Source organism: Notechis scutatus, chromosome 3, assembly GCF_049901735.1.
Source record: "Notechis scutatus isolate UNSWTSFEM ecotype Mainland chromosome 3, rNotScu1.2, whole genome shotgun sequence".
NCBI lineage: Eukaryota > Metazoa > Chordata > Lepidosauria > Squamata > Elapidae > Notechis > Notechis scutatus.
Window position 1 is genome coordinate 36,238,002 of NC_142011.1, and position 27,621 is coordinate 36,265,622.

The following is a 27,621-nucleotide window of genomic DNA, read 5'->3' on the forward strand; positions in this document are numbered from 1 at the left end:
TTTTTGCTGTTTTGTATTTTTATTTTCTTTTGAAATTTAGTAAGATTGTGTTGAAAAAGAAGATGTGGTGTTTCTTCAACTGGGTAATGTTTTTATGAACAACTGTATAAAGAAATGTTTGTGGTGACATTAGACTATGTTGATTGGGGACATGAATGTACTTGCATTTTGTATGCCGATCATGCCGTTTTGTTGAGCGAAAAGCCAAACAATTTGCAGAAGATGTTAGATTATACAATATAACAGGAAATACATATCTGAACATTAATTTAACTGAAAACCAAGATAGTTGTTTTTGACACAGATCAGAGTCTGCTTTATGGCAATTCACTCCTAGTCACCAGGTAATTTCAGAGGCTAATGATGAAGGCTTTTGCTTCTGTTTTAATGTTTAAATTAACTTACAGATTATGGCAAGAAGAAAACCATAGCCACTATATTTACTATACTTACACAGGCCTAGTTCATGCATACTGCCAATGGTGTCTGCAGCAAATCACAAACCATGACGTCATGCAAATGCCTTCATTGCATGCTTGTGCCCTGATACCTAACACAACTATATAAGTTATGACATTTATCTGATGTCTTCACATGTTCCAACATTTGTTTCCCTTATCCTCATAGATGCCTATGATTGCTAAGACAGAAATTCGCTTATTTTGTCCTAATGTCACGTGTACATTTTGCATTCTATACAGTATCATTTGCAAGCCAGGCTGATAGTCTCGCGTTTGGACTGTTGCAATGCACTCTACGTGGGGCTACCTTGAAGAGCATTCGGAAGCTACAGCTGGCACAGAGTGAGAAGGCGTGGGCAGTTCTTAGGGTCCCTAGGGTTGTCCATGTTATACTACTGCTCCGTGAGCTATACTAGTTGGTAATTTGCTTCTGGTGCAATTCAAGATGTTGGTAATCACCTATACATTCCTTCATGGGATGGGTCTGGAATATTGCCTCATCTCTGTGAGATTAGCCCACCCCACTCATGTCAGCAGAGGGCCTACTGCAGATGCCATTGGTCAAGGAATTTTAGCTGGTGGAGTCCAGCAGAGGAGCTTTGTCTGCCCTGGCTCCTGCTTTTTGCAACATCTCACACCTGAGATGAGATCCCCAACCTGTTGACTTTTTGTAAGAACCTTAAAACCTGTTTCTGCCAGATGGCTTGGGTCCCAACGGGGGAGTTTCACATTGGAGGTAGTTGACTAATTTAAAGCTAATCGGTATTGATAAGCAAATTAAATACCCAGACAACATGATGTTTGTTGAGCACTAAGAAATGTAATTAATAGAAACTTAATTAAATTTATTTAAAAAAAACCATCCTAAGCAAACCCAAAAATCCAACAACCCCATCTACAACACTGCCCACCTGCCCCCAACCTATATATCTGACTCCCTCCTTTTCCATCTAACATTAATGATTTTATTTTGCCTGTTCTGTCATTTTATATTCAATGATTTTAATGTTTTCAATGTTTAACATGCTGTAAGCCACCTAGAGTCATTTGAAATGAGATGGGTGGCAAATAAACTTAATAATAAATATTACTTATTTAAAAATCCTGGCTTAATGTTAGGCAATAATGACAACAGAAAGAAAAAGAATCCAGTCACTGAGTAGTAATGAATCAGAATACCATTCCCTATCCTTAATTGCGTGTCCAATACACTGAAGGACACAAGGTTAGGAAAGGTTGATAGGAGCACACCAGCCCCCCTCTGAATTCTCTACAGGAATCATTTCATTTTCATAGCATATATTTCTTTATTCAGTATTTGTTTTGCAGGGCTAAATATCAAGAGGCATAGATGACAATCTTGGTATTACAGGAAACATGGTAGTTGCTATTTATAGAGTCAGTGCAGCAGCAGGTGAACTTTCTGCTTTTGAAAAACCACAGTGGTAAAATGATTTCCAAGCTGCAGGTCTCATCTAGGAACCATGAAGGACTCTTCCGAGCTGAAAACCCAGGTGAGAATTTTGCAAGGATCTGGCTGAGAGAGAAGTAAAGAAAGACTTAAGATAAAGAATAACTCTCACCAAAATCACAAAAGAATCTTTCCCACTATATATACATTCATGCCTTTGATCTAACTGAAATCTTTCTTTCTTACATGAACATAAACAATACATTTGATCCTTATATAAGATAAGGAGACTTACAGATGTAATCCAGATTCCTTTCAATAATTGTTCGTGCTATTGTACTTCAAAAACAAAACAAAGCAAAGAATTTAGATCTGATTGCCTTTATGTTAAAAAATGACACTTATCTTTCTTGACGGTAAACTAGGGTACTAGGACTATAATTTATCTTGATAAATGAGATTTATCACAAGATTTGACCATGTGATTCAAAAAGGAAGAACTATATCTGTGTTTAAAACGACAACAGAAGGTTGAGCATTGTTTTATAAATTAATATAACTGGTAAATGGTGTAGCTAAATATGCTCTCAGGACTATGATTTTCAATCATATCCCAGGATAGGGAGCAGCCTTCTATTAGTTCTATATAAAATGATATACTTATTTTGTATTTTTCAGTTTTTGCCTCAGAGAAAATGCACCAACATAAGTGCATTAGTAATCCTGGATTGTTATCAGGTTTAAGATGGATTCTTGAAGCTTGCATTCAGGTTGATATCTAATGTTCTCCAACTGACTTAAGTGGCAGTTTATCCTACCTTGTTCTTCATCTGATCTCCCAGATATCATCATTCCGGAACTGCAAACGTAACAGAAACATCATGAGCTAGTATCTAAGATTAGGATCCATTCAGATCCCTTTTTTACAACACAGACACAGACTTCAGAGAATAATTAGGACTGCAGAAAAAATAATTACTACCAATCTGCCTTCAATCTGTATACTGCACGAGTCAAAAAGAGGGCTGTGAAAATATTTACAGATCTCTGACATCCGGGACACAAACTGTTTCAATTCCTTCCCTCAAAATGATGCTACCGTGTTTCTCCAACAATACGGCCTCCACCAATAGGAAGCCCCACCATGTTTTATTGGCATAAAATCAAATTAAGCCCCTCCCCCCAAATTAAGCCCCATATTAAACATGCGAAATGGGGGGGAGAGCGGGGGGGGGGCTTGCCGTTAGTAAGTACTTTTGTTGCATGCCCGGATATGGTGCTGCCTGCGTTGGTGGGGCACTTCATATCGGGAGACCTTCCACCGTTGCTTCTCCCTTCTCCCTTGCTGCCCCTTCTCCCTTGCTGCCGCGGCGTTTGGATGAGCGGAGGGTCCGGCGGGGAGGCGCTCGCTGCCCGCCAGGGCCGCGCCAGAGCCGTAAGGGCTGGGCAAAGCTGGGAAAGTGAGCCGCGGGTGTGTGCGTGCCTCCTCCTGCCCCTCGTTCCCAAATCTCGCCCGGGCTGGCGGGCGCTAACCTCGCTCGTTCTCCCCGCGTCGGGCTACGGGTGGTGGCTGTTTCCGCTGCGAGCGGCTCAGACCCGCTGCTGCTGCTCCGCAGCCGCCCGCCTGGCCTTTCTTTGAGGTGGAAGAGCTCGCTGGGCTGAAGGGAGCGGCGCGTCAGAGGCGCGCAGCGTAGGGAGGTCGGGGAGGAACGGAAGAGGCCCCGGGAGATTAGCCTCCCCACGTGGGGTTGGGCTGCCCTCTCGGGCAGGGGAGGCTTTGTAAAATAATTCGCTTTACCTTCGAAAGCAAAGGGAAGACGGGAGCGCCTGAAGCCAAGTGTCTCCTCAGGGCTCTGGTTGCAGGGAGGAGCCCTGACTGGCCGCACGTGGCTGCGCCGAACGCTGCGGCAGCAAGGGAGAAGGGAAAGCAACAGTGGCCCAAACCCGAAGGTCTCCCGAATATCCAAGCTGTCGCCGCCCGCCCACCCACCCGAGGATGCAAGGGGGGAGAATTAAGTCACCCCCCAAAAAGACGTCCTAGCCGTTTTTTCGGGGGTCAAAAAAAAATAAGGCCCAGCCTTATTATGTGAGAAACACGGTATAAAGCACTGCACACCAGAACAACTAGACACAAGGACAGTTTTTCCCCAAAAGCCATCACTCTGCTAAACAAATAATTCCCACAACACTGTTCTACTATTCACAAAGTCTGCACTACTATTACTATTAACCTTCTCATCACTCCTTATCACCCATCCCCTCCCACTTGTGACTGTATGACTGTAACTTTGTCACTTGTATCCTTACGATTTATACTGACTGTTTCCCAAGGGTGGGATTCAAATTTTTAACAACGGATTCTGTGGGCATGGCTTGGTTGTCATGTTATTGGCTGGGTGTGGCCAACTCAATATCACTCACATTGAGGCATGCATCTCCTCACCTGGCCTCTCATGACTGTGGGGATGCTGCAACAGTCATAAGTGTGAAAAATGGTCATAAGTCACTTTTTTCAGTGCCATTGTAACTTTGAATGATCATTCCACACAAGCAAAGTACCAGCAAAGGAGGGGGGGAAAACTCCAGAGATGTTCCTGAGACAGGAAGTCTAGTCCTGCCAAGAATGTAATAAGGGTTAACGGAGAGGCAGTTTCTGTAAGCAACACCAGAATGTTTCCTTCCTGCCTTCCTTACAGGATTAGGCCAGTAATTTCTTCTAACAACCGGTTCTCCGAACTGCTTAGAATGTTAACAACCGGTTCTAGCGAATAGGTGCGAACTGGTAGAATCCCACCCCTGCTGTTTCCTAATATGATTTGATTGCTTATTGTACTCTATGACTATCATTAAGTGTTGTACCTTATGATTCTTGACTCTTGACAAATGTATCTTTTATTTTATGTATACTGAGAGCATTTGCACCAAGACAAATTCCTTGTGTGTTCAATCACACTTGGCCAATAAAGAATTCTATTCTATTCTATTCTATTCTATTCTATTCTATTCTATTCTATTCTATTCTATTCTATTCTATTCTATTCTATTCTATTCTATTCTATTCTATTCTATTCTACAATGTGGGTCTTTTGCTCTCCTGGCAATATTAATGACAAGCTTGTCTATAATAAAGATTAAAAAAAAACCTAGAAAATTACAAAGGCTATTTATGCTAGAAAGATACCATAAGGTTTAAATGTTCACTTGGAGATCCTTACTTCTCAAACTGGGGTTAAAGGAAAGAGATTTGAAAGAAGAAACCACGTGTAATATATTGGAAATATTGACCTGGGCTAGAGCTATTATAGATGATGATCAGATAGGAGTTTCTTTGCCATTTACAGAATGTTAGAGAAATCAATTGCACAGTTAAGACTTAAAAGAGATCCTACTTGCGAAACACTTGTCTGTGGAGTTCCGTATACTGGAAGTTTGATCAGATGCAAGATGTTATTTCATTATTCTGTCTCCCAAAAGAAGACATGCACATACTTTATCTTAGCTGGGAAATATTACTGTATATTGCTGTGGATACATGTGTGTATTTGTACATAGTGGTTGAGGTTTCAGCTATAGAGAAACCTGATACAAAAGCAGGAACACAGTGAACACATTGCCAACAGATACCTTCAAAACTTAGAAAGAGCTGATCATAAATCACTTCCCAGCTAGCACCTTTCTCTGCTATTTTTCTCTGCTAGATGGAATTTCATTATTGTAGAAGAGAATATCTGTAGCTAAGGACTGAACTGTGGAGTTAAACTGTGATATTCTGGGGGGTTCCCTGAGCTTGTGTTTGTATACAGACACTTTATTACCCAACTAGTCAGTGCCTGATGATGTTACTTAATAAAACATCTGCAAGCAAACAACCAAGGTCAGAGAGCACTAAGAAGTCCATACACGGAATTTCCTGACGCTTAATCAAAACCTACTATATTCTTGTTGAACACCACGAACCAAGTTGTTATGATATCAACACTAGCCTTCCATTAAATTACTGCAAGCCACATTGTTCGTTCAGCAATTCAGAAAAGATACCACACTCCACCACTTAGAAAGCAACCATCCACTCTATTTTTCTTTTTCCTTTCCCTAGAATGATGGATTGTGAATAAAGTCTCTGGAGTATATCCAAATTGCTCTCTGTTTGTACAGCAGTAGTAATTCCAATTTGGGGACAGGGTGAATGAGATGGCTGATATGATTGCTGTAAGCAATTTAGGTGATAGAAACCAAAGCAAATGGGGGAGGAGGAGAAACAAGGCATCTTGTGCCAATCCTATCAGCAGGAATTGGCAATCTGGTATCCTCCAGATTCTATGAATTACACCTCACTTTAATCTTGGCAAATGTTAAGGTTTGCAAGTGTCATCGTTCCAAAAATCTGGACGAACCAGATTGCCCAAATCTGCCTGTATGACATAAAATATGTCAATTAACACTTGGAGTCATAAAGCCTTTAGAGAAAAACACTCACAATCTCCCATCCATCTTTCGTAAAAACAACAACTCCAAGTGCCATCTATATTAAAAGTTATAATATAGCTATCAAAAAGTTATTTTATTCCTTTGGCTTAATTTAATGATTATAATAGATTATTTTTCCTCTTCACTATATCAATGCTATTTAATGTAGTCTTTTTTTAATAGATCACCCTTTTTTTATAATTCATGGAATTTTTGTACATAAAGAATTGTAAGTCTCTGTGGAAATCATTCAGAGGTTTCACAACTTTTGGGGGGAGGGGGAATTGCAACAAAGCATCCAAATGCAAACAAGAGATAAAATACATACGTACCTTTTATATTCAATTTGCAATCTACAGAGGCTTCACCAAAAGGGTTCACAGCTTTGCATGTGTAGATACCACCATCAAAAAGGCTAGGTTTGCGGATTTCTAGACAGCAAATCCCCTGGTCCATGTGCACTAGATACTTTGGGTCTTCTTGAATCTCCCTTTGATTTTTCATCCAGATCACTTTGGGCTAAAATCAAGTAAGGACACCAAAGTGCATAAATTTCCTAAAACGCAGCTCAGCAGGATAAGCTAGTTAGCACAGGTATATAAACTATCTTCATTACATTTCTATTCTTAATTCCCTTGTCTGCATTCAGTGAGGGTAATTTATACAAGTTATCTGCCAGTATTGTTGTAGTTTGCATCGTTCATCCCCTATTTTCTCTGTAACAGCTACATATCTGAATTCTATAGCTACTATATTTCTGGAGAAACTGTCAGGAGTCAGACATTTTCTCTACAAGTATTTGAATTTATATTTTACATCACTTTGCTTCATAAAATTTTAGAAGAGGTAGAACTTGTGGTTGGAGAGTAGGATGCATTTCTTTCAGTATAGGTAAATATGGGCTTGTGAAAGGAAATGGGAAGCTGATACTACTGAGACAGATGCTTGGAGAATTTGACTTTTGCAAGGTCTGATGTGAAGAATATGAGGATATAATCTAATCAGAGGATCAAAATATAGCTATCCATTACTGTTACATTTCCTGCAGTGATTACAGTGCAGTGATATAGTTCTCAATTCAATAAAAGTATTGTCATGATTTATTTATATGTTTTAGATAGATATATTGAAAAACATGCATTTTGAGGAAAAATACTTAGAAACATATATTTGGGGAGAAAAAGTTGATATTTTAAAATGCAAATTGTCACAAAAACCTTCAGAAAAGAAAAAAAACACTATTATGGAAATGTAGGTTAAATACATGACAAAGCATTATAGATCAGATCCTTCTTTCTTTTTGAGGGCAAAAGAGATTATTTATCTCAATTCACCACCCTTCCTATTACTACTACGGTATCCTATCTTATTGCAGTTCAGTAGGCATCACATCCCACAACAAGACCCACCTTTGGGAAGCCTCGGACACAGCAGACGAGCTGGGTGGCATAGCCCTGGGTAGTGGTTCTGTCTAACAGTGGCTGAGTGAATTTGGGAGGTTCACAGAAATCCCGGCTGTGGAACTTCTTTGGTTTGTACACAATTCCTACAAAAAGGTTTGAGATGTTTTTAATCAGAAAGTAATTCAACGGAAAGTGGGGTCAAGTAATCTTTCATTGAGGGTAACAATGTAAACATGAGAACAAATGATGCACTCATAATGAAGCGGTCAAAATATTTAAAGAATTGGGGATTCTGCAAATGAATTTGGGGGTTCCTTAACTTAGAAGTGTGCACAGATAACCTTGAAAAGGGTATGCAAGAGCAGTTAAGGCAAGAAAGAGACTCAGACCTGGAAAAGAAAGTAAAGGAAAGAAATTCAAAGTAACCAGTCAGTTTAATATAAGGGTCAGTAGCATAATGGAGAGAAGAATGGCCTTGAGCAGCTGTGAGTAATTTTCCCAAGGGGCCATATGAGAAACTGGGATTGTTGTGGAGGGCTGCTGCCTTACCCCCACTAACATCACCCACTCCTGCCAACACCCCATCCCCACTGACAATTTCCCACGCCCACCTTTCTCCTTACAACAATACTCCTCCTCCGCCACCTGGCTCCATGAGCCAGACTGAGATAGCCCGTGGGCTGGATGTGGCCCACAGGCTGTAAAATGCCCAGATCTAACCTTACGGAACTGGTGCTTGAGGAAGAGCTGTTATGAAATTAATGATCAGATAAAAGAACCTGTATCCAGAGCAGAACTGTAACCTGAGAAAACATCTCAGACAAGTTCTCATTAAGATAAAAGGAGAGATGACACATTCAGACTTGCAGGATTGATGTTAGCCCTTCCAGGTAGAACAGACTAGGAAACCAAAGTCATGCAAACTAATATTACTACTTTTATTATAAGGTTATAGTAATAGAAACTTGCAAGTCTGAATGCAAGACTGCATTCTGGATCAAATGTAGCTTCAAAGTGAATTTCAAGCAAATGGGCAGGCCTATATAAAGCAGAGTGTAGTAATCCAAACAAGAAATGACCAAGGCCAAGTGACTATGAGCAAAGCCTCTTGATCTAGTAAATAATGTGATTGGTGCACACAACAAATCCATGCCATGGCCACCACTTTCTCATTGAGCAGTAGCTGTGAGTCTAGGAGACTCCCAAATTGGGCACTAGCTTTATCCATATCATATTGGTACTATACCTGGCCTGAACCCAAACTGAAAAGCATGAAGATAATCAGCTTCATGCAGGGCTGAGCACCAACCATTCTCTCGACAACCTTCCCTCTTGGAAAGGCTAGAGATCAGATGAAAATTGTCCAAATCTGTTGAGTCCAAAAATAGCCCATTGAGAAGAGGGAGCATTAACCACTTTGGAAAATAAGCATTAACCACTTTGGACCCATCTGCATGCCCCCTCCCAGGAGGCCTTAACCCAGGAGGGACGAGGGCTAACAATATAAGTGACTAAACTCACAGCCATGAGGATCCTGTCCATTTTCTCAGAATCAACCACCTAGAACTCATCCCGTATAACAGGGCTCTTATCTCATTTCCAAAGAATCTGCCTAGCCATATTCCAAGTCTGAGTAAAGCCAAGTGGCTGTGTGGCAGATGCAATGATTATTCTTCACAGCAACCTGAAAGAACCCTGATTCCTCCCTACCCAAAAGGGTCCTGGTCTACTAAAACAGGGCTGCTGGGCAGTCATTTGCAGATGCAATAAGGGCAGAGACATAAGCATACTTTGCCACCCTTATTGGCACACATTACATACTACAACAGCAAAGAAGCATTTCTGTAATCCTTGGGCTAATATCTAACCCAGCCATCACCTGCTCTATTCCGAAGGGCTAATATTTTATGACTTACTATATTTTTGATTCTCATTTCAAAACAGTAAGAAAGTACTGCCAGTTCCCAAAATGTAGTGGCTTGGTCTGGAAAAATCTGGAATCGTGAATAGTTTGGAAGGCTACCTACATCTATGAGGTTTCAAGTTGCCCACGCCTGTGATGAAGAAACAGCAGGATCTTTCTACTTTTCTATCATGCTTCATTAGCCTTACCTGATTTTGTTATGTGCGTTACATTCTTGGTGACAGCAGGCATTTCACTTAGGCCACAAGGATTTTCTGAGAAAACTCGGAAAGAGTAACTGTTGCCACTGATGAGATCAGACACTGTGCAGCTTGTATGGTTGTAATGTTCCAAAACTGTGAACCATTGCTGAGGAACAAGGCAGAAAGACCCTTAAACATTGAAGCACCCAGTTCAGGGAATTCAACATTTTGCACAAAATAGTTATATTTTTTGCATGGCCTAAAAAAAGGCAAGCCCAATGATTTAGCCTTGGCCCCTAAATTATATATAGAGGAGAAAAAGACAGATGTCACAAGTTACTACTTAGAAGTATATCAGTGATGAGATTCAATATTTTTTACTACCAGTTTTGTTGGCAAGGCTTGGTGGGCGTGGCAGGGGAAGGATACTGTAAAATCTCCAGTCAGAGGTGGTATTTGCCGGTTCTCTGAACAACTCAAAATTTCCACTACCGGCTCTCTAGAACTGGTCAGAACCTGCTGAATACCACCTCTGGTATATATATCCCTTTTCAATACTAGAACCTAGATCCAAGTACAATAGAGCTACTAATTTAGCTGGACCCACCCCCTTTCACTTTTGTTCGGGTATTTTCCCACGTCATAGTAGTGGTGCTTTAAAAGCACCACTACTATGGCGATGAAATACCCAACAAAGCTGAAAACCATACATGTAAGTACCCATAAAAACTTAAGAATATATATATATATATATATATATATATATATATATATATATATATATATATATATTATTCAGCTTTGTTGGGTATTTTCCCACGTCATTATAGTTGTGCTTTTTAAAGTTGTAGCAACGTTTCGGCAGAATCTCATCTGCCATCATCAGGCTTCTGTATTGTGTTCGTCTGAGAAATATATATATATATATATATATATATATATATATATATATATATATATATATATATATATATATATATATATATATATATATATATATATATATATATATATGGTGTTCGGCTTGGTTCGGGGTATTTTCCCACGTCATTGTAGTTCTTTTAAAGTTGTAGCAACGTTTCAGCAGAATCTCATCTGCCATCATCAGGCTTCTGTATTGTGTCCGTCTGTGGGTCAGACTTTTACAGTGGTTTCAGATTTAAATTTGGGGCAGCCTATTGCTGTGCCAGAATGGTTTTTTCTTCATCCTGATTGGTTGGGAGTCTTGGTCTGTGTTTATTGGTCTCGGAGTTTGCTGTGTTCTGCTTGATGGGTGTTTCTGATATCTTCTGTCTGTTTTTTGGCTCTTTTTGTATCTTGATTGGCTGGCAGCATTGTGTTACTTTAATGGAGGTCTTTAGTGCAGCTTGGCTTCGGGTAAATGGACGGCTATCATTAGTTAGGAAGCTGGGTTTCATCTGGGTGCCTGGTTGGGGTGTGTTTGAGCTGGAGGTATCAGGGGGGATCTGTTTGTGCCATTATAACCAGCCACATAAGCAAAGAGATCCAACACACGATTATACCCAGAGAGAAATCTTCCAGATGCCCCAAACTATACGGCCTCCCAAAAATACACAAAGAAGGCATACCTCTCAGACCCATAGTCAGCTCCAGAGGAGCACCACTACAAAACCTAGCCAAATACCTAGCAAAGCAGCTACAGCCCCATGCTGAAACAGCAGCTTCACATGTACAAAACTCATACCACTTCTTGGAAATGATCAAAGATCTACACGTGGAGCAAGAAGATCTGCTTGTAAGTTTTGACGTGGTTTCCCTATTCACTCAAGTCCCGATAAAAGAGACCCTTGAAATCATCAAAAAATAAATACCAACCAGCCAAACACCTCATGGAACTAACAGAACACTGCTTAACCAACACATATTTCATATACAAAGGACAAAGATACAAACAAATAGAAGGAGCCCCCATGGGATCACCACTGTCACCTGTCATTGCCAACCTGTTCATGGAAGAATTCGAATCCAGAGCCCTGGCCAATGCCATCCTCAAACCCAAACTATGGTTATGATACATCGATGACACATTCGTGATTTGGCCCCATGGACAAGAAAACCTAAACAATTTCCTAACACACCTAAACAGCGCACACCCCAAAATCAAGTTCACCATGGAAACAGAAACAAACAAACAACTACCATTCCTAGATGTACTAATCTACAAAAAAACAGATGGCACACTAGGACACACCATATACCAGAAGAAAACCCACACCAACCGCTACCTCAACGCCCAATCCCACCACCACCCAGCACAGATAAACTCCGTGGCTAAAACACTAATTACCAGAACCAAACGCCTGGCAGACAAGACACACATTAAGGCTGAACTATGCACCCTGACTAAAGTACTGACAGCCAACGGCTTCCACAAAAGCAAAATCACCAGCTTGATCCACAAAAACACACTGAAACATAATAGAGACCCAGAAGATGAACAGACCTATGGAACAGCTGTCCTGCCCTACATAAGAGGTACTACAGACAAAATTAGTAAGGTACTACACAGACATCACATCAGGACTGCCTTCAAAACAGACAGAAAAATAGCAGCCATCCTTAGCAACCCCAAAGATAAAATTGACCTGGAAAACCAAGGCGTATACGAAGTCCCTGTGCATCATGCCCGGCCACATACATTGGACAGACCAATAGAAGAATAAGTACCCGCCTGGATGAACACAAAAAATGCAGTCAAAAAGCTGGAACACACTTCCTCACTAGTCCAACACATGGAAGCTACAGGTCATAGCATCAACTTCAATGGCACCAAAACCCTGGCCACTATGGAAAACCCTAGCCACAGAGTCATCAGAGAAGCCATAGAGATTGAAAAAAGACCAGAAAGCATGAACAGAAGAGATGATTCCACCAGGCTGTCAATCATTTGGAAGCCTGCACTCACAAACAAAAAATCTCCACACCACAAGCCAGGCAAACACCTGGGCACAAACAGATCCCCCCTGATACCTCCAGCTCAAACACACCCCAACCAGGCACCCAGATGAAACCCAGCTTCCTAACTAATGATAGCCGTCCATTTACCCGAGCCAAGCTGCACTAAAGACCTCCATTAAAGTAACACAATGCTGCCAGCCAATCAAGATACAAAAAGAGCCAAAAAACAGACAGAAGATATCAGAAACACCCATCAAGCAGAACACAGCAAACTCCGAGACCAATAAACACAGACCAAGACTCCCAACCAATCAGGATGAAGAAAAAACCATTCTGGCACAGCAATAGGCTGCCCCAAATTTAAATCTGAAACCACTGTAAAAGTCTGACCCACAGACGGACACAATACAGAAGCCTGATGATGGCAGATGAGATTCTGCTGAAACGTTGCTACAACTTTAAAAGAACTACAATGACGTGGGAAAATACTCCCGAACCAAGCCAACACCATACATGTAAGTACCCGCGAAAACTTAAGAAAATATATATATATATATATATATATATATATATATATATATATATATATATATATATATATATATATATATATATATATTCTTAAGTTTTCGCGGTACTACATGTGTATGACGTTACTTTGTTAATTTTCCCATGTCATCAATTGTCTTTTGTTGTAGCAGCTTCAGCAGAATCTCATCTGCCATCACCATACAGAAGCCTGATGATGGCAGATGAGATTCTGCTGAAACGTTGCTACAACTTTAAAAGAACAACTACAATGACGTGGGAAAATACCCGAACAAAGCCGAACGCCATATATATATATATATATATATATATATATATATATATATATATATATATATATTAACTATATAATATATATCTATGTTTTTGTGTGAGATGCTACATCTCAAGACATATACACAAATAGAAAATTGCCAAGTATAAAACATGCCACAACCCCAGATTTAAAGAAATAGCTGAGGAACCAAGTCTGTCTCAGGGATTTTGAATGGACAGCCAGCAACAACGTCTGATAAAAAGGCAGACTATATTGCCGTATTATGTCTGGAGAACTGAAGAAGGAAAGATTCTCAAGGGAAATATATCTGCTGGACTAAATAGACATTGATTTATAAAGTTATTTACTATTAGCAGTTAAAAAAAACCTGTACTATTTTTTTAAGCATGATTTACCTTCATTTTCCATGCCAAGGTAGTGACCCAATTAACTGTACTTTTAAAAGATTAAAACAACTATTCAGGGATTTTCCATGATGTAACATTACTCTTATTCATTTCCTAATTTCATTTCCTCCCCCTAATGCAGCTGGGGGCAAATTCATTATAGGTGGGAGTTCATTTTACACCAAAGATGATCTTATCAATTGATGGTAACAAAATCGAGACCAGTAAGAAATTCCATAAAAGGCTGGATTTACTTAATGACCTCATGATTCTCAACAACTGCAGTGATTCACTTAACAATCATGGCAAAAAAGGTTGTAAATTTGGGCATTTAACAACCGCCTCGCTTAGCAATGGAAATTCTGTCCCAATTGCAGTTGTACATTAAGGACTACCTGTATAATGTTTGAATAAAATTATGTATGTAATGAAAGGAAGGTATTAGCAAAGTCTTTCTAATATTCTAGAATGGTTCTTTCTCTTTGTTCCAGCCTATGCCAAATCAGGGCCTAGGCAGACATAGTCTAAATGGAAGAATATTATTTGAAAGATAAATGACATTTGCTGGCTTATACCAGCTGATCAATAATATTCTAAGTTATGGTTAAGGTAAAAACTTATCATAAATGGCCCATTGAAGCATATGTATTGAGAATGGCTTTAGAACCACCATTATCCTTGCAAGACCTTTAGTTCCAGTTTCCTCCATTCCTGATCCACCTTTAAAAAAAAGGCTGTATTTTGTGCACTCAATAGCTCTTACCTGAGTCTTCATATCTGCTTTTTGGACTGTGTAGCCCTTGAGATCAGCATTGCCTTTATCTTGGGGTGGGTTCCATTCTAATGCAACATTAAAGCCCCAGGTGTCTACCACCTTCAGATTCATAGGAGGGCTTGGTTTCTCTAAAAAGAAGAGAGAGAGAGAGAGAGAGAGAGAGAGAGAGAGAGAGAGAGAGAGAGAGAGAGAGAGAGAGAGAGAGTATAACCATACTTCTGAAGACAGACTAATGCAAAAGAGACACCAGAATAAATAGCTAGACAAAACACTGCCACACCATTGATTTCTCTAGCCCACTACTGTAAATGTTGAATGGGAAGAGTTTCTAGAGCTTCTAGAGTCAAGAGCCTTTTCCAATCCTTTCTGGAGATGCTGAAGATTAAACATGGAACTTCCTGCCTGCTTTAGCATTCACTTTCACCTTACTTTGCAACAGAAAACAAAATACTGTATAGATAGTCCTCTAAGTGCAACATTCCATAACCACATTGCTTTGCAAAGGCAATTCTGAAATTCACAGTTGCTGTTGTTAAACAAAGATTGCTAGACCTTGTCGGTTGATTTGCAAGCAGGCCACCAGGCAGGTAAGTGGCTGCTGCCAGGTGCCAGAAGAGGCACAGTTGATCCACGACGTGCGATGCAAGCATGGCTAAGTTGGGGATGGCTGCTGCTGGATGGGAAAGAGTGTGAGGAACTTACCTGCATGACTTGCAATCTTCCCTGCCAGCTTTCCCATTGAATTTGCTTGTGGGAAGCTAGCAAGGAAGACAGGAAATGATGATTTTGTGATGCAGTATCCTGCAACCATCATATGTGTGAACCAGTTGCCAAGCGCCCAGATTTCCATCATATGACTGCAGGGGTGCTGACAAGATTGGAACTTTGAGGACTGGTCATAAGTACCACTCGTTCAGTTGTGGTAACTACAAATGGTTTTTGAATGAGTGGTCATTAAATGAAGACTATAAGAATGTCTGAATACCTGTCTCTTTTAAACTAAGATTCCCTGTAAGCCCCATCTTCAACCTATTTTGGGCGGGTATAGCTTTAATACAAGCAAAAACAGCTCTTAATCTTTCATATCAAACACTTTCATTTAAATGATGTAAATAGAAGAAAGGATATAATAGAAGAACTATATCACAATCAATCCTCTAATGTCCATTTATACTAGAACCAGCAGATCCCATAAAAAAATTGTACTATATGGATTCCCATTTTAGAGAAGCTTGCTTCAATGAAGAAACATCTATGCCATTTAAATATTAAATAATTTATCAACTCATATAGCTTATTGACCTTACCAATCACCAGGAGATCAAAGGTAGCCAGATCTTCAAATTCATCTAAGATCTTAACACTTATTTGGTATTTTCCGGAATCTTTGCGTTGTGCTGCACGAATAAAGAATACAGAATCCTTCTCAGTGTTGCGTACAACAACTTGTTTGGGGTCCAAAGGTTGGCTTTCTTTGGTCCAGGTCACTTGTGGCTTTGGCTTTCCCTAAGAAATGGACATGAAAATGAATGGGTCATATTAAAAATTATTCTATTTAATTAAGGTTTACAAACAAAGTTTAATCTACCACAGCATCATGCAGCTTGGGGCTTTTCACAACAATTCACAGTAGGCCAGTGCTCATTAAAATACCAATGAGCAGGATATCAATGAGCCATGTTTTAAAGATGAAGCCATTCTACTTTATAAGACTAAAAATCTCATGGGGAAAAATACATTCAAATTCTACCCCAAAACCATAATTAATTTGCTTTCATTCTCTGTCTGTGATTTAACTATAATATAGAATCACATTTTCTATAAGCTCATTCAGAGGGGGATCATTTACAGAAAGGCATTTATTATAGGATTATCTAAGTTTTGAATGTTTTAAACAAGAATATTTCCATTTTTATGATGTCAGTAGCTTTTGATATATTATCACTTGAAAACTATTGTTTTTGTTTAAATCTTCTGTATGTGAGTCAGGAGATGGGGGAAGGACTTGTTCATAGGAGGGATGCCCCTTTAAATAATGAAACAGCTGCCTCTGTTGCAAAATTCAGCGTGAAGAATACAGAAATGATGTAACATTAATTTTATAGAAAAAAACCAACATCACCTTTCCAAACATTTCTGGTGATTTAAAGCCTTAAATTTACCTGGTTAGATAGAAGATTTAACAACACCCATTGTAATGAATATATTTGTTATTGTGATTATAGAACCACCAAAACATTTTCCATGATTATGCATTTTACATTGGTATAAATATTTTTATTGCTCTTTCCTGATTGCTTGGACAAGTTGTATACTACAGAAATGTTATAATTATATCTAATGTATTAATTTATACCACGAGACTTCTGCAGACTTGCTTATTATCTGCAAATAAGTGATAAACTCTTTATTGGTACTTTATGCATGCTGTGCATTGATAATAATGATGATAGATTGTAATAAAATTGGGTAATCTCTTTTTCTTACCGTATCATGCTCTGAAATATATATCTAGATAAAATAAGGTGAAAAAACGTTTACCTAAAATTCCTGCATTCTAAGCTATATACAACAACACCAATAACAAAATTAAGGTAAGCTAATAGTAATGCAAATATGACTCCAATAAAGTTGGAGCTCCAGCTGCTCTTTGAAGGGTGGGATTCAGGTCCATGGTAGATCCAACATGCAAAGATCCAAGAACCAAGGAAATGCATGGAGTGCTACACCCCTTTCAAAGCCTCTCTGTGCTAATCCAAATGGCTTCCTATTTTTGGCAGAGAGCTGTTTTAGACTCTGGGCTACAACCTTCTACTCCATTACTGGACTGAAGAATATTGCTTATTCTTTCTGAATGTAGCTAGCAACCTTCTTTTAACAAAAGAGATTCCGTTACGTAAAAGAGGATACATTTCAATATTCAGTGATCAACTGCTAAGAAATGAAAGCTTTCACAAGACTGGCAAGATACAAAATCAAATGCTCTTATGAACCCCAAACTTGTCAACTATTCAGACTGTAAAAAGAATAATTTGGGCATTACCTTAGGATTTCATGGTTTGTGTAGCATTCTGTCTGTAGATCTAGCAAATCGTAAATCACCAAACCGGTAGTTACACCGGTCAGATTCCATCCCTGGGATAGGCGCAGGTTGGTGGGGAGGAGAGAAAGGGATTCTTGCTCCAGGCTTAAAGCCCCAGTAACATATCTTCAGCCTCATCAGAAGCAAGTGGCCGGGAGGGGAAGGGGCAGGGCCAGCCAGGGGCATGATTTGCCGGTTCTCCGAACTGGGCAGAATCACAACATCTGGTTCTATAGAACTGGTGGGAACCGGTAGAATCCCACCCCTGCCTTGGGCCTCTCTCTCTCTCTCCCTCCCTCCCTCCCAAATAGTGCATCATAGTGTTCTGAGGAAAACAGCAGGAAACACCCTGTGCGCTGTCTTGTGCTCCAGAATAAATGATAGAGTTCAAAAACTCTTCCTCAGACAAGGCCAAAAGAGCAGAGAGATAATGGCAAAGGAATTCTAATTCACATACCCAGAATGGGATCAAGAGGTTTATCGTATCCCCCACAGTCCTCAGGTACAATTCTCTTAAGTAGCGTGGAAGTCGGATCTTGGGCTGTTCTGGACAAAGCAAAATTATACCAATATGTTACTAATTTTGTAGAAGTCTGTTGTGTGAACAACACTTTTGTACAGCTTTAGTTGGTCCAATAAAGATACTGCCTGTTTTGATTCTGGATTTTTCCCTTACGATCAACAGTTACTACACTGTTTCTCGTTAAAATAGATACCATAAATTGCAGGTTATGAAACTTCTATGGCCTTTCATATTTTTAAACAAAAAAATACAGAAATATTGATCCAGCTAAAATCTCTGAGTCAGTTTGAATTATTGAATCAGCTAGATTTCTAGAGCCTCAAAATATTTTTATATTGTGGTGACCAAAAGTGGATGTAATATTCCAAATGTGGTCTTACCGAGGCATTATAAAGTAATATAAATTGATTTAATATAAGTTTATTTAATTCAGAAAAGTTTGCTAAATCTTTTATTAAAGCTTGCTAAAGCTGGTACAAAGATGCCTGATTCAATGGACCCAGTTGATTTATAGATTTGTGATTTGACTGAAATGTTTTCAAATTGAATTTCTAGAAAGAAGCTTCCCATAGATTTAGAGAAATCCTCTTCTCAAGGGGTGGGAGACAACATTTAAAATGAAAGAAAACCTTGAACATTTAATTTTTAACATTATTTTTTTCCATCTGTCACTCTTCTGTTATACATTGTCACACCTTGCCAGAAGTTTATTTTTCCTCTGAAAAGAATTTTTTTAAAAAAAAGCTGGGACTTGGAGACAGCAAAAATTATAGGCTTCTCCAGAGAGGTTAGCATTATTGTCATTTTAGTCATTGAAAACCAGAGCACCTAATTGAGCTAAAATATGATACTATTAGAAAGCTTATTTAAAATTCATTATATAAAAAAATCCTTAGGGCTTAAGATGCCATCACAGTTGGTCCTAATTGCCGCTATAGAAGAATGCAAGCACTCTACATTAATTGTTTCCCAGAGATATAGATAAAGTAATCTTATTAGTCAAACAGCCAAATGCAAGAACTATTTGCTCCAGATGCTCCATTTGCAAATGCTGTAGCACTTAAATTACAGATAGTCCTCAACTTACAACCACAACTGAGCTCAAGTGAGACATTTGTTAACTAAATGTTGCCCATTTTGCAACCTCTTTTGCCACAGTTGTTAAGTAAATCATGGCAGCTATCAAGTTGGTTTCGGGCTCCTAGTTCATTCAGAGCCCGTCAGCTCCGAATATGCCTCGCAGCAAGTCAGCTGGCCATGTCACCTTATCTCTGCTGCTGCTGGATCTGTATTTCTGCTTGTGTGCTGGCTGATGGCTTTGGAATGACTCAGCAGAGCTGAGGATGGATTCCACAACAACTGCGGGGATGGAGGATGGATTCTGAGAGTTGATAACATGACTGTTAACTGAATCTGGCTTCCCTGTTGACTTTGCTTCTCAGAAGATCGCAAAAGGTAATCACATGACCCCAGGACACTGCAACCGTCATAAATATGAGTCAGTTTGCCAATCATCTGAATTTTGACCATGTGACCATAGGCATGCCACAACGGTTGTAAGTATGAAAAATAGTCATGTCACTTTTTTTCAGCACTATTATAACTTCAAATGGTCACTAAAAGAACTGTTTTAAGTGGAAGACTACCTGTACAAGCATATAACAATGTGAAATATACTGCAGGAGAGCCTCATCACAATTTTCGGAAAACTTATCAGCTACAAAGAGATGAAAATTTCCAAGTAACATACAGTTTTAAAGACAATACCCCAAAGCAAACACTATTATTTTGTCCAAAAGTAGGCAGTGGGCTTGATGCTGCAGTAACTTGAATAGATACGATCCAAAATAAATGAAGATATACTGTAAGATTTCTTCTAACTCTCCAAGCTCCCAAAAATATGTTAGACTTGTCATGTTTGCCCTGGCTTTCTATTCTTTTTCAGGCCCAATTCCAAGTCCAGGTTGTAAGCTTTCAAACTTGGTCTGTACGCAGGTAAATTTAGGTGATTCTTGCAAATACCTATTTAATACTTACTCAATATTTACTCATTCAAGGTTCTTACCGAGGGTATCCCTCCCTCCCCATAGGTGAGAGCAATCTGGCAGCCACGTTGCTTCATCCTAAGATTTGTCTGTTCCTCAAGAGTGCTTGAATTATGTTATCGTAGCATTTTATGTTATCTATTTGTGATGATCAGCAATCCTCTAGTTCAGGGCTTAGGACTGTCTTCTCCAAAAGGTTTCTCCCTGTGCAATATTTCCCCCTAGTGGGGGAAAAGAACCTTTAAACCCCATATTTGTGGGATTGCAGTCATTGGGACAATAGCATGACTTCTTCCACAGCTGTTTCTTTCATTCGGAATAATGCTTCATCAGAGTAACCTCAGCACGAACGCTGTTGACATTCAAGAAAACCATCAAGGCCTTAACAGATAACAGATAATCAGAGTTGGAAGGGACCTTGTAGGTCATCTAGTCCAACCCCCCGCCCAAGCGGGAGACCCTATACCATTTCTGACAGATGGGAGTCCAATCTCTTCTTGAAAGTTTCAAGTGATGGCGCTCCCACAACTTGCGGTCCTGGAAAGCCTGTTGTGGGTCTAATCCCATCAGTAAACAAACTTGTTTGTTTAGACTTGTTCTCAGTGCCTGAGAAATGGAGGAAATTGGGTTTGGGAGGTTGGTTACTTATAATTCTTTCTATTTTACTTTCAAACCGTTTGAAAACAGCTCAGAGTTTTTCTGGAACTAAATGACATATAAATTGCAGGAATAAATACTTGGATGCTTTGCATTTGTAGTTGATCAATTTTACATTGCATGCTTACTGTAAAATTATTGTTACATTTTAAAATCTCCCATCAGCATTAGGTGTTTTATAAATTACCATGCTAAACTGGGAAAAACATTTTATACACATTGAATATACAATATATTAAATAAATAATCTGGAATCACAAGAGAGCAAGAAAATGACATCAAATAGTGATTATAGTCATTACAATCTTGGTTCAGGATGAAAAAATTGATACTATAAGTGGCAAAATATGAGTTATATGTATTATATCAAGCAGTGCCCACATTATGATTTTTGTAAGGCAGTATGAAATTGAAAGCTGTCCCTAAAGCTTCAAATATAGTTGTCAAAAATAGGAATAGCACATTTGCTCACTTTAGAACTGCTTGTGAAAATGGTCCATCTGCTCAGCTCTGACAATATAAATGCTGATGTTTTAATACAGTCAATATTTTAAGTGAAATCCTAAATTGCATTCTTTCAATTCCAGACAAAGAAACATTGCAGACAAAGAACAGTTGCCAGCAAAATGTTAATCCATTTGTCTCAACAGTTGTAACACCCTCTCTATCTTTTATTAAGTAGTCTTCTATTGTCTGGATTTTTTAGTGCTTGCAGACTATTTTAAGTGACTGACCTTTGGTTGTAAAGGGTCACTGTTGTGTTGGTACTCTGTGGCAGATCTTCTGGCTTCTTAAAAACCAAAATGCAACACTATGGATTGCCAGTTTGAGGACAATTGATAGACATGGAAAAAGGTAAGAGGTTGTTTTTGTTTTTTGTTCTATACCATTTTTTAAAATTAAACTCAGTGGGAAGAATGATTTTCTCAGTGGGTCAAAAGACACTGGAAAAATTATGGAACATTTCTTCTCCCAAGCACTATCTTTATATGTGCACATGAACATGCTCACAACCCACAAACCCACAAACACACACACACACACACACACACACACACACTTACAGATACATACCAATAATTTTTCTAATGAGAAGCGGCTGGTCCAGAAATGCTGGTTGACTAACTGCATTACCTTTTACAGCTTTCACTTGAATATGAAGTTTATCTCCAGATATTAAATTGTGGATTGTGTAACGAATACAAAGAAAGGGTTTGTTGTTGGCTGTTACCCAGTTCGTTGCTAAAACAAAAATGTGGAAAAGATCAACAGCAAGCAATTTTATACCAAAGAACTAATATTAAAAATCTGTTCAAGAACATGGAAACCTTTATTATCTTCCAAAAAAGTAGCCTTTTGAAGTCTGATTCTCTTTAGAGGTATTTGACATGGTTTGGGAAGAATGGAAGATAGAAATCACCAAGTTTGGAAATACTGAGAAAATCCACTCAGTTTACTTAAAAAAGAAAACTAAAGAAAATTGCTGAGCCTAGAAGAAGATATTTTCAGCTAGGCACAGTATAGAAGAGATTGGGCTCTTAGAAATACTTTATCACATGGAAATACAAAGTAATGTTGTATAATAACTTGTCTACTTCTGATCAAATACTACACACACACACACACACACACACACACACACATTTTCCAGTTTTTCTCACATAGCATTCTTTGTTGTAATTATTCTCCACAGCAACCCTATGTCCTTAGATGGCTGAGACTGATGGGCCAAAAAATACACTGTGAGTTTCCACAGTTAGGAGTGTACCTGAATCTGGATGTCTTTGCTCCTTGTCCAACACTTTAACCACCACACACTGTACAGAATCTCAGCTCTCAATCCCCCCCCCACTATTGTTTCACTTCTTTATTGTTACCATGAAAACCTTTAGGTATATTTAGATATTATTTTGTGGACATTTTTATTGTGTTGACAAAAATGTTACTTGGTTCAAAATTAGTAGTTTGTAATCAAACAGAAATATAACCAGGGAGCAAATATAATACCCTTCCAAACACATCAAGGGGCTATGCAATATAGTAATATATTCATACAAGTTGAAACTGGCTGAAATGAAATATTCCACAAACAGTTTGAAACAGAATATACTCTGCAAGCAGTGCCAACAGCTAAATTCAGTGTAATGTATTTATATGAAGTTATTCATCCTCCTGTATTTCTAACATCCCATCTAATCAATCTGTGTAAACCAGGGGTCTCCAACCTTGGCTCCAACCTTGGCTGGGGAATTCTGGGAGTTGAAGTCCTCCAGGCTTAAAGTTGCCAAGGTTGGAGACCCCTGGTGTAAACCATCTGCTTTTCAAAATGAAAAAAGGAAACAATCAGCTGCTACCTCATCAACGCTAGATGAATTTAGCAGATTTCATTCATCAATTATTGTCATTATAACATGTTGGGAAACAATCTTTTAAAAAATCCACTCAGCTATGATGGCATCAATACATCATTTACTTATTGTATAGAGTTGTTCATAAATGAAATGTCCTAAGCCAGGTTTTCCAAAGCAGATTTCATATTTTTTTTAAAAAATGTGTGTTTGTATGTTTGCATGTATATATACATACTTATATACATACATACACACACATACACATATATACACACACACTTTTGTGTATGCATTATATTTATGGCTGTTTACAGCGCCCTGTGGTCATGTAGTTACATTTTACAATGTTTTTGCAGAAAACTGTCATATACTTCCAGTTTTCAACAAAACCATAGCAAACAATTGGTTTGTTTTTATTGCCATAAAAATGTTGTAAAATTGGGTCACATTAGTGACCTGCTTTATGACCATCACAACTTATGACAGTAACTAGAAAACTAGAAAACAACTAGACAGTAACTAGAACTAGAAAACCTTGAATTACGCCGTCTTCGGTCTGACTTAAGCATGGTATATAAAATCATACATTGCAATGTCCTACCTGTCAGTGAATACTTCAGCTTCAACCATAACAACACAAGAGCACACAATAGATACAAACTCAAAGTAAACCGCACCAAACTTGATTGCAGGAAATACGACTTCAGCAATAGAGTGGTCAATGTCTGGAATACTCTACCTGACTCTGTAGTTTCTTCCCCAAACCCCAAAAACTTTAACCTTAGATTGTCTACTATTGACCTCACCCCTTTCCTAAGAGGTCTGTAGGGGGCGTGCATAAGCGCACCAACGTGCCTACCGGTCCCTGTCCTATTGTTTCTCTTATTCTTTTATTTTTCTTATATGTACCCATTTCATGTATTCACAACTATGTATACTCTTATACTTATTATCTTGTAAACAATTGGCAAATCAAATAAATAAATAAATAAATAAATAACAGGCAGGCAATTTGAGGACTTCCTCCATAAGCTGAAAACCTTTGGATGATCATTAAAAGACAGCAACAAACGTCCACTCTTTGCTCCACTTAGTGATAAGCTGAGTTTTTGCAGGGCAACTATGGCATACCCATGAGGGACATTTTTGGCAGTTTCCATTACATGTTATTCAACATTCCTATATAAAGATTTATTACAAAAATTCTATTTGAAACAGTGGCATAATCATGCTCCAAAGATGTAACAAGAAGGTAGCAGATAACCACATTTTTTATTTTTTGGTTCCCCTCATTTGAGTAATGCCACATTTGAGTGGATCAGTGCTGCTACCGGTTTGAACCAGTTCAGCCAAACGGGTAATAGAAAAATGCGTACAATCAGCTGAGAGGAGGGGAAAAAATCCTCCACAATTAACTGAGAGGAAAAAGAAGAGAAAAGCTCAGGATCGGCCCTCCCACTTTTCTCTTCTTTATCCTCTCAGCACTGCAGGCCTCAGCTGGTGTTAGGCAAAGCACGCCCACCAAGCCACACCCACCAGACTGGTGATAAAACAATTTGAATCCCACCACTGGAATGGAGGTTTGCGCAAGATTTCTTGCCTCACCGTGCAATCTGTATTACTCAGCAGTTGAGCAGAACCACCGCAACACTTGCAGGGGAGAACTTACCTCTGTGAAATATCTTCTCACCATACATTCTTCAAGAGAAGTCGCATATCAAATTCTAGACTTTATATAGTCCTATAATGTGGTTGTTCCACCATATCCACTATATAGCATAAAGGAGCAAGTATATAAATTGGTGACCAAGTGTGCTACTTAGCAGAAGTAGCCATGACACTTTTTAAAAAAATTACCGAGCAACAGTTTTCAAGATTTCAATGAAGATCACATCAAATCTATCCCTCTCCCATACTATTCTCTTCAACTGTAGCTGCCAACTATCAAGAGGAGAAACAATGCATTCATACTAGTTGATATGCCACTGCTGCAATTTTTCATGCTTGCAAGGGAATAAAACCAAACCTACTTCCATCTTTGCAGTACTCCACTACATATCCGTCCAGACCAGAAGGGCCCACATTTTCAGGACCATCCCATGTTAGGGTCACAGAGCTGTCATTGACATCCTCCACTGCCAAATTCAGCGGTGCACTGAAAGATGCTGCCACTATAAATATAGAAGCATTAATAAATCATTTGCCACCCCTACAGGTGCAACCTCTATGCTGTGGTAACTCACTGTTCTCCCTGAATGGCTTAGCTGGACAATCTGAGAATATTTGCTGGTTAACATAAACCCATCCCCTACCTGTTGTACACAACTTTTAATTGTAATCAACGTCTCAGATGAATTTATGAGTAGAGAACTCAGCTATGGACTAATTTCAGTGGGTTCCAACTGGCAATGCATCCTGACATTCCAAAGGCACACATATCCATGCATAGGGATTTCCATAGACTCTAATGTTTATCTGTGCTGAGTTTCCCACTGGGTTAACATTCCATGCACAAAGTTAAAACTTTATATAACAGGCTCTTTCTCATTTTCAACTGTATCACCAGTTATTTGGGCATCATACAATAGCAGACATCAATATCTGCTATTAAGAGTGACTGAAGTGCAAACATTTATTTAATGAGATCTATGCTTTCCCTAGATCAGTCTTCCCCAGCTTGATGGGTTCTAGAAATTTTGGTCTAACCCCTGACAGAATTCCCAAGTATGCCCAATACAAAATGTAAAAGTTCTAGTTTTAAATTATCCACAGAGTTCAAGGATGGGACAGGCTGATCTAGATATCAAAGACTTGACAAGCACTGGTTTGGGCTGACATGTTACATGAAGATCATGGGCATCTGTGGGTGAAGTGGGTGCAAATGACATGTGCCCAATGACATACTCAAGCAAATGCTATGAGATATGTCCTGGTGTCAGATGTCTTAACACACACATCTATTTGCAGCATCTGTGTGCCTGTGTCATAGGCCACTTTGTCATCGTTTTAATGCCATCCCATTTACAATGCTTAATCATCTCCATTTAGCTTTGGGGAACCTGTAGCCCAGCATAACCCTTTCCCCATGGAAGGCAGCGATTTTTGAAAAGAGCCTTGTCACCAGCATCGCAGGAAATGATCGGAATATGAGTGTTTTACATTGCTTTTTGAACGTCGACTGGGGGAAATGCCCCTCCATTCACCCAGCACGCCACCCACCATCTCATCACCTGGCTGGGTGGCCTGGAGGAAAGAGGACCACGCAGCCCTCCTTCCCTTCTCTTCATTTCACCGCCTCCCGTCTGCCTCCCTCACCTTCTTCGGTCTTCTCGATGGGCAGGGCGCGCTCTGCCGCGGGCGCCGGCTGGCTTGTCACTCCGGCCAGGATAGATGTCAGGGATTCCTCCGGAGCGGGAGGACCTGCGGGCAGGGCGACCTCTGGAGCCGCCGGAGCAACTTCAAGGTCAGACATCGACGGGCGGAGGTGTTCAACCGGTCCAGTTTCCCGCCCGCGGAAACGAGCTCCTGTGGGCGCTCTCCCTCCCCGGGTGCTCCCCTTCTGCTTCTACCGGAGGAGGCCGGTTTATAGGTCCAGGAGTCGCCTCCGGACCGCCCCCTCCTCACCCGGCGTTGGCCCACCTGTCTGCAGGATTAGACGGTCGGGCAGCTGCGAGCCGCGGATTCAGTAACTCCCCGCAGGAGTAGCTGCTGGATACGGGGGCAGTTTTCTAAGCATGGAAGTATCTATTCTTTCATCCGTTTGGAGGGAATTTTGGGAATTAAAGGGTATACTATGAGGAAGGAGTGGAGCCTTCCACCCTCTTCTGAAAATCCAACCTTTGCTCTGAAATTCTTGGGCTTGATGAAAGATATAAAACGATGAAGGGAATCACTGTCCAGACCAGGTGGAAGGATCCAGGGCCATGGAAATTATTGGAGAAAGTTTGGGCCAGTCAGGTTTATTGCTGAGTGGAAAACTGCAAGAGTAGATGTTACATAAGCTGCTTGATCTTCTGGAACAATATAACTGAGGTATAACTCTTAAGAAATAAAATAAATATCCACTTACACACACCTCTCTCTTCAGCCATAGCTTCAGTCACAACACCACCATTTTCTTTCCTTAGAACCACCAGGGCACAAATGGTGTATGTAGCCACAGCGAATATTTTAGTCTTGAATGAGCTTTTATTTATTTACTAGCTTTGT

General features: G+C 39.5%; 1 protein-coding gene across 4 annotated transcripts; it reads right to left on the reverse strand.

Moving 5' to 3' along the window:
• Nucleotides 1-1,746: 1,746 nt before the first annotated feature.
• Nucleotides 1,747-27,054, reverse strand: MYBPH (myosin binding protein H). Of its 4 annotated transcripts, XR_015748479.1 has the most exons (12): nt 26,728-27,054; nt 25,443-25,583; nt 22,136-22,303; nt 18,294-18,382; nt 16,062-16,260; nt 14,743-14,882; nt 9,855-10,014; nt 7,749-7,885; nt 6,672-6,858; nt 2,691-2,731; nt 2,168-2,211; nt 1,747-1,998 (listed from the first exon to the last, which is right to left on the reverse strand). XR_015748479.1 is itself a non-coding variant. In XM_026680864.2 (11 exons), exons 1-10 carry the CDS (start codon nt 26,882-26,884, stop codon nt 2,721-2,723), a joined length of 1,389 nt encoding a protein of 462 aa, XP_026536649.2. In that variant the 5' UTR covers nt 26,885-27,054; the 3' UTR covers nt 1,747-1,998; nt 2,691-2,720. The 4 variants fall into 4 exon arrangements, 1 of the variants encoding a protein (XP_026536649.2); XR_015748480.1 differs by lacking the exon at nt 22,136-22,303 and having other exon boundaries at nt 26,728-27,044; XR_015748481.1 differs by lacking the exons at nt 25,443-25,583; nt 26,728-27,054 and adding an exon at nt 25,082-25,178.
• Nucleotides 27,055-27,621: the final 567 nt, after the last annotated feature.

Bases quoted from the DNA above. Each gene is read 5' to 3' on its own strand.
- MYBPH (XM_026680864.2), bottom strand. From the start codon at position 26,884: ATGTCTGACCTTGAAGTTGCTCCGGCGGCTCCAGAGGTCGCCCTGCCC. The intron at 22,304-25,442 runs GTAGGTTTGGTT...TTTTTGTTTTAG, and splicing joins GGAGTACTGCAAAGATGGAA to CAACGAACTGGGTAACAGCC. The intron at 16,261-18,293 runs GTATGTGAATTA...TCCATTTCTTAG, and splicing joins ACCTCTTGATCCCATTCTGG to GGAAAGCCAAAGCCACAAGT.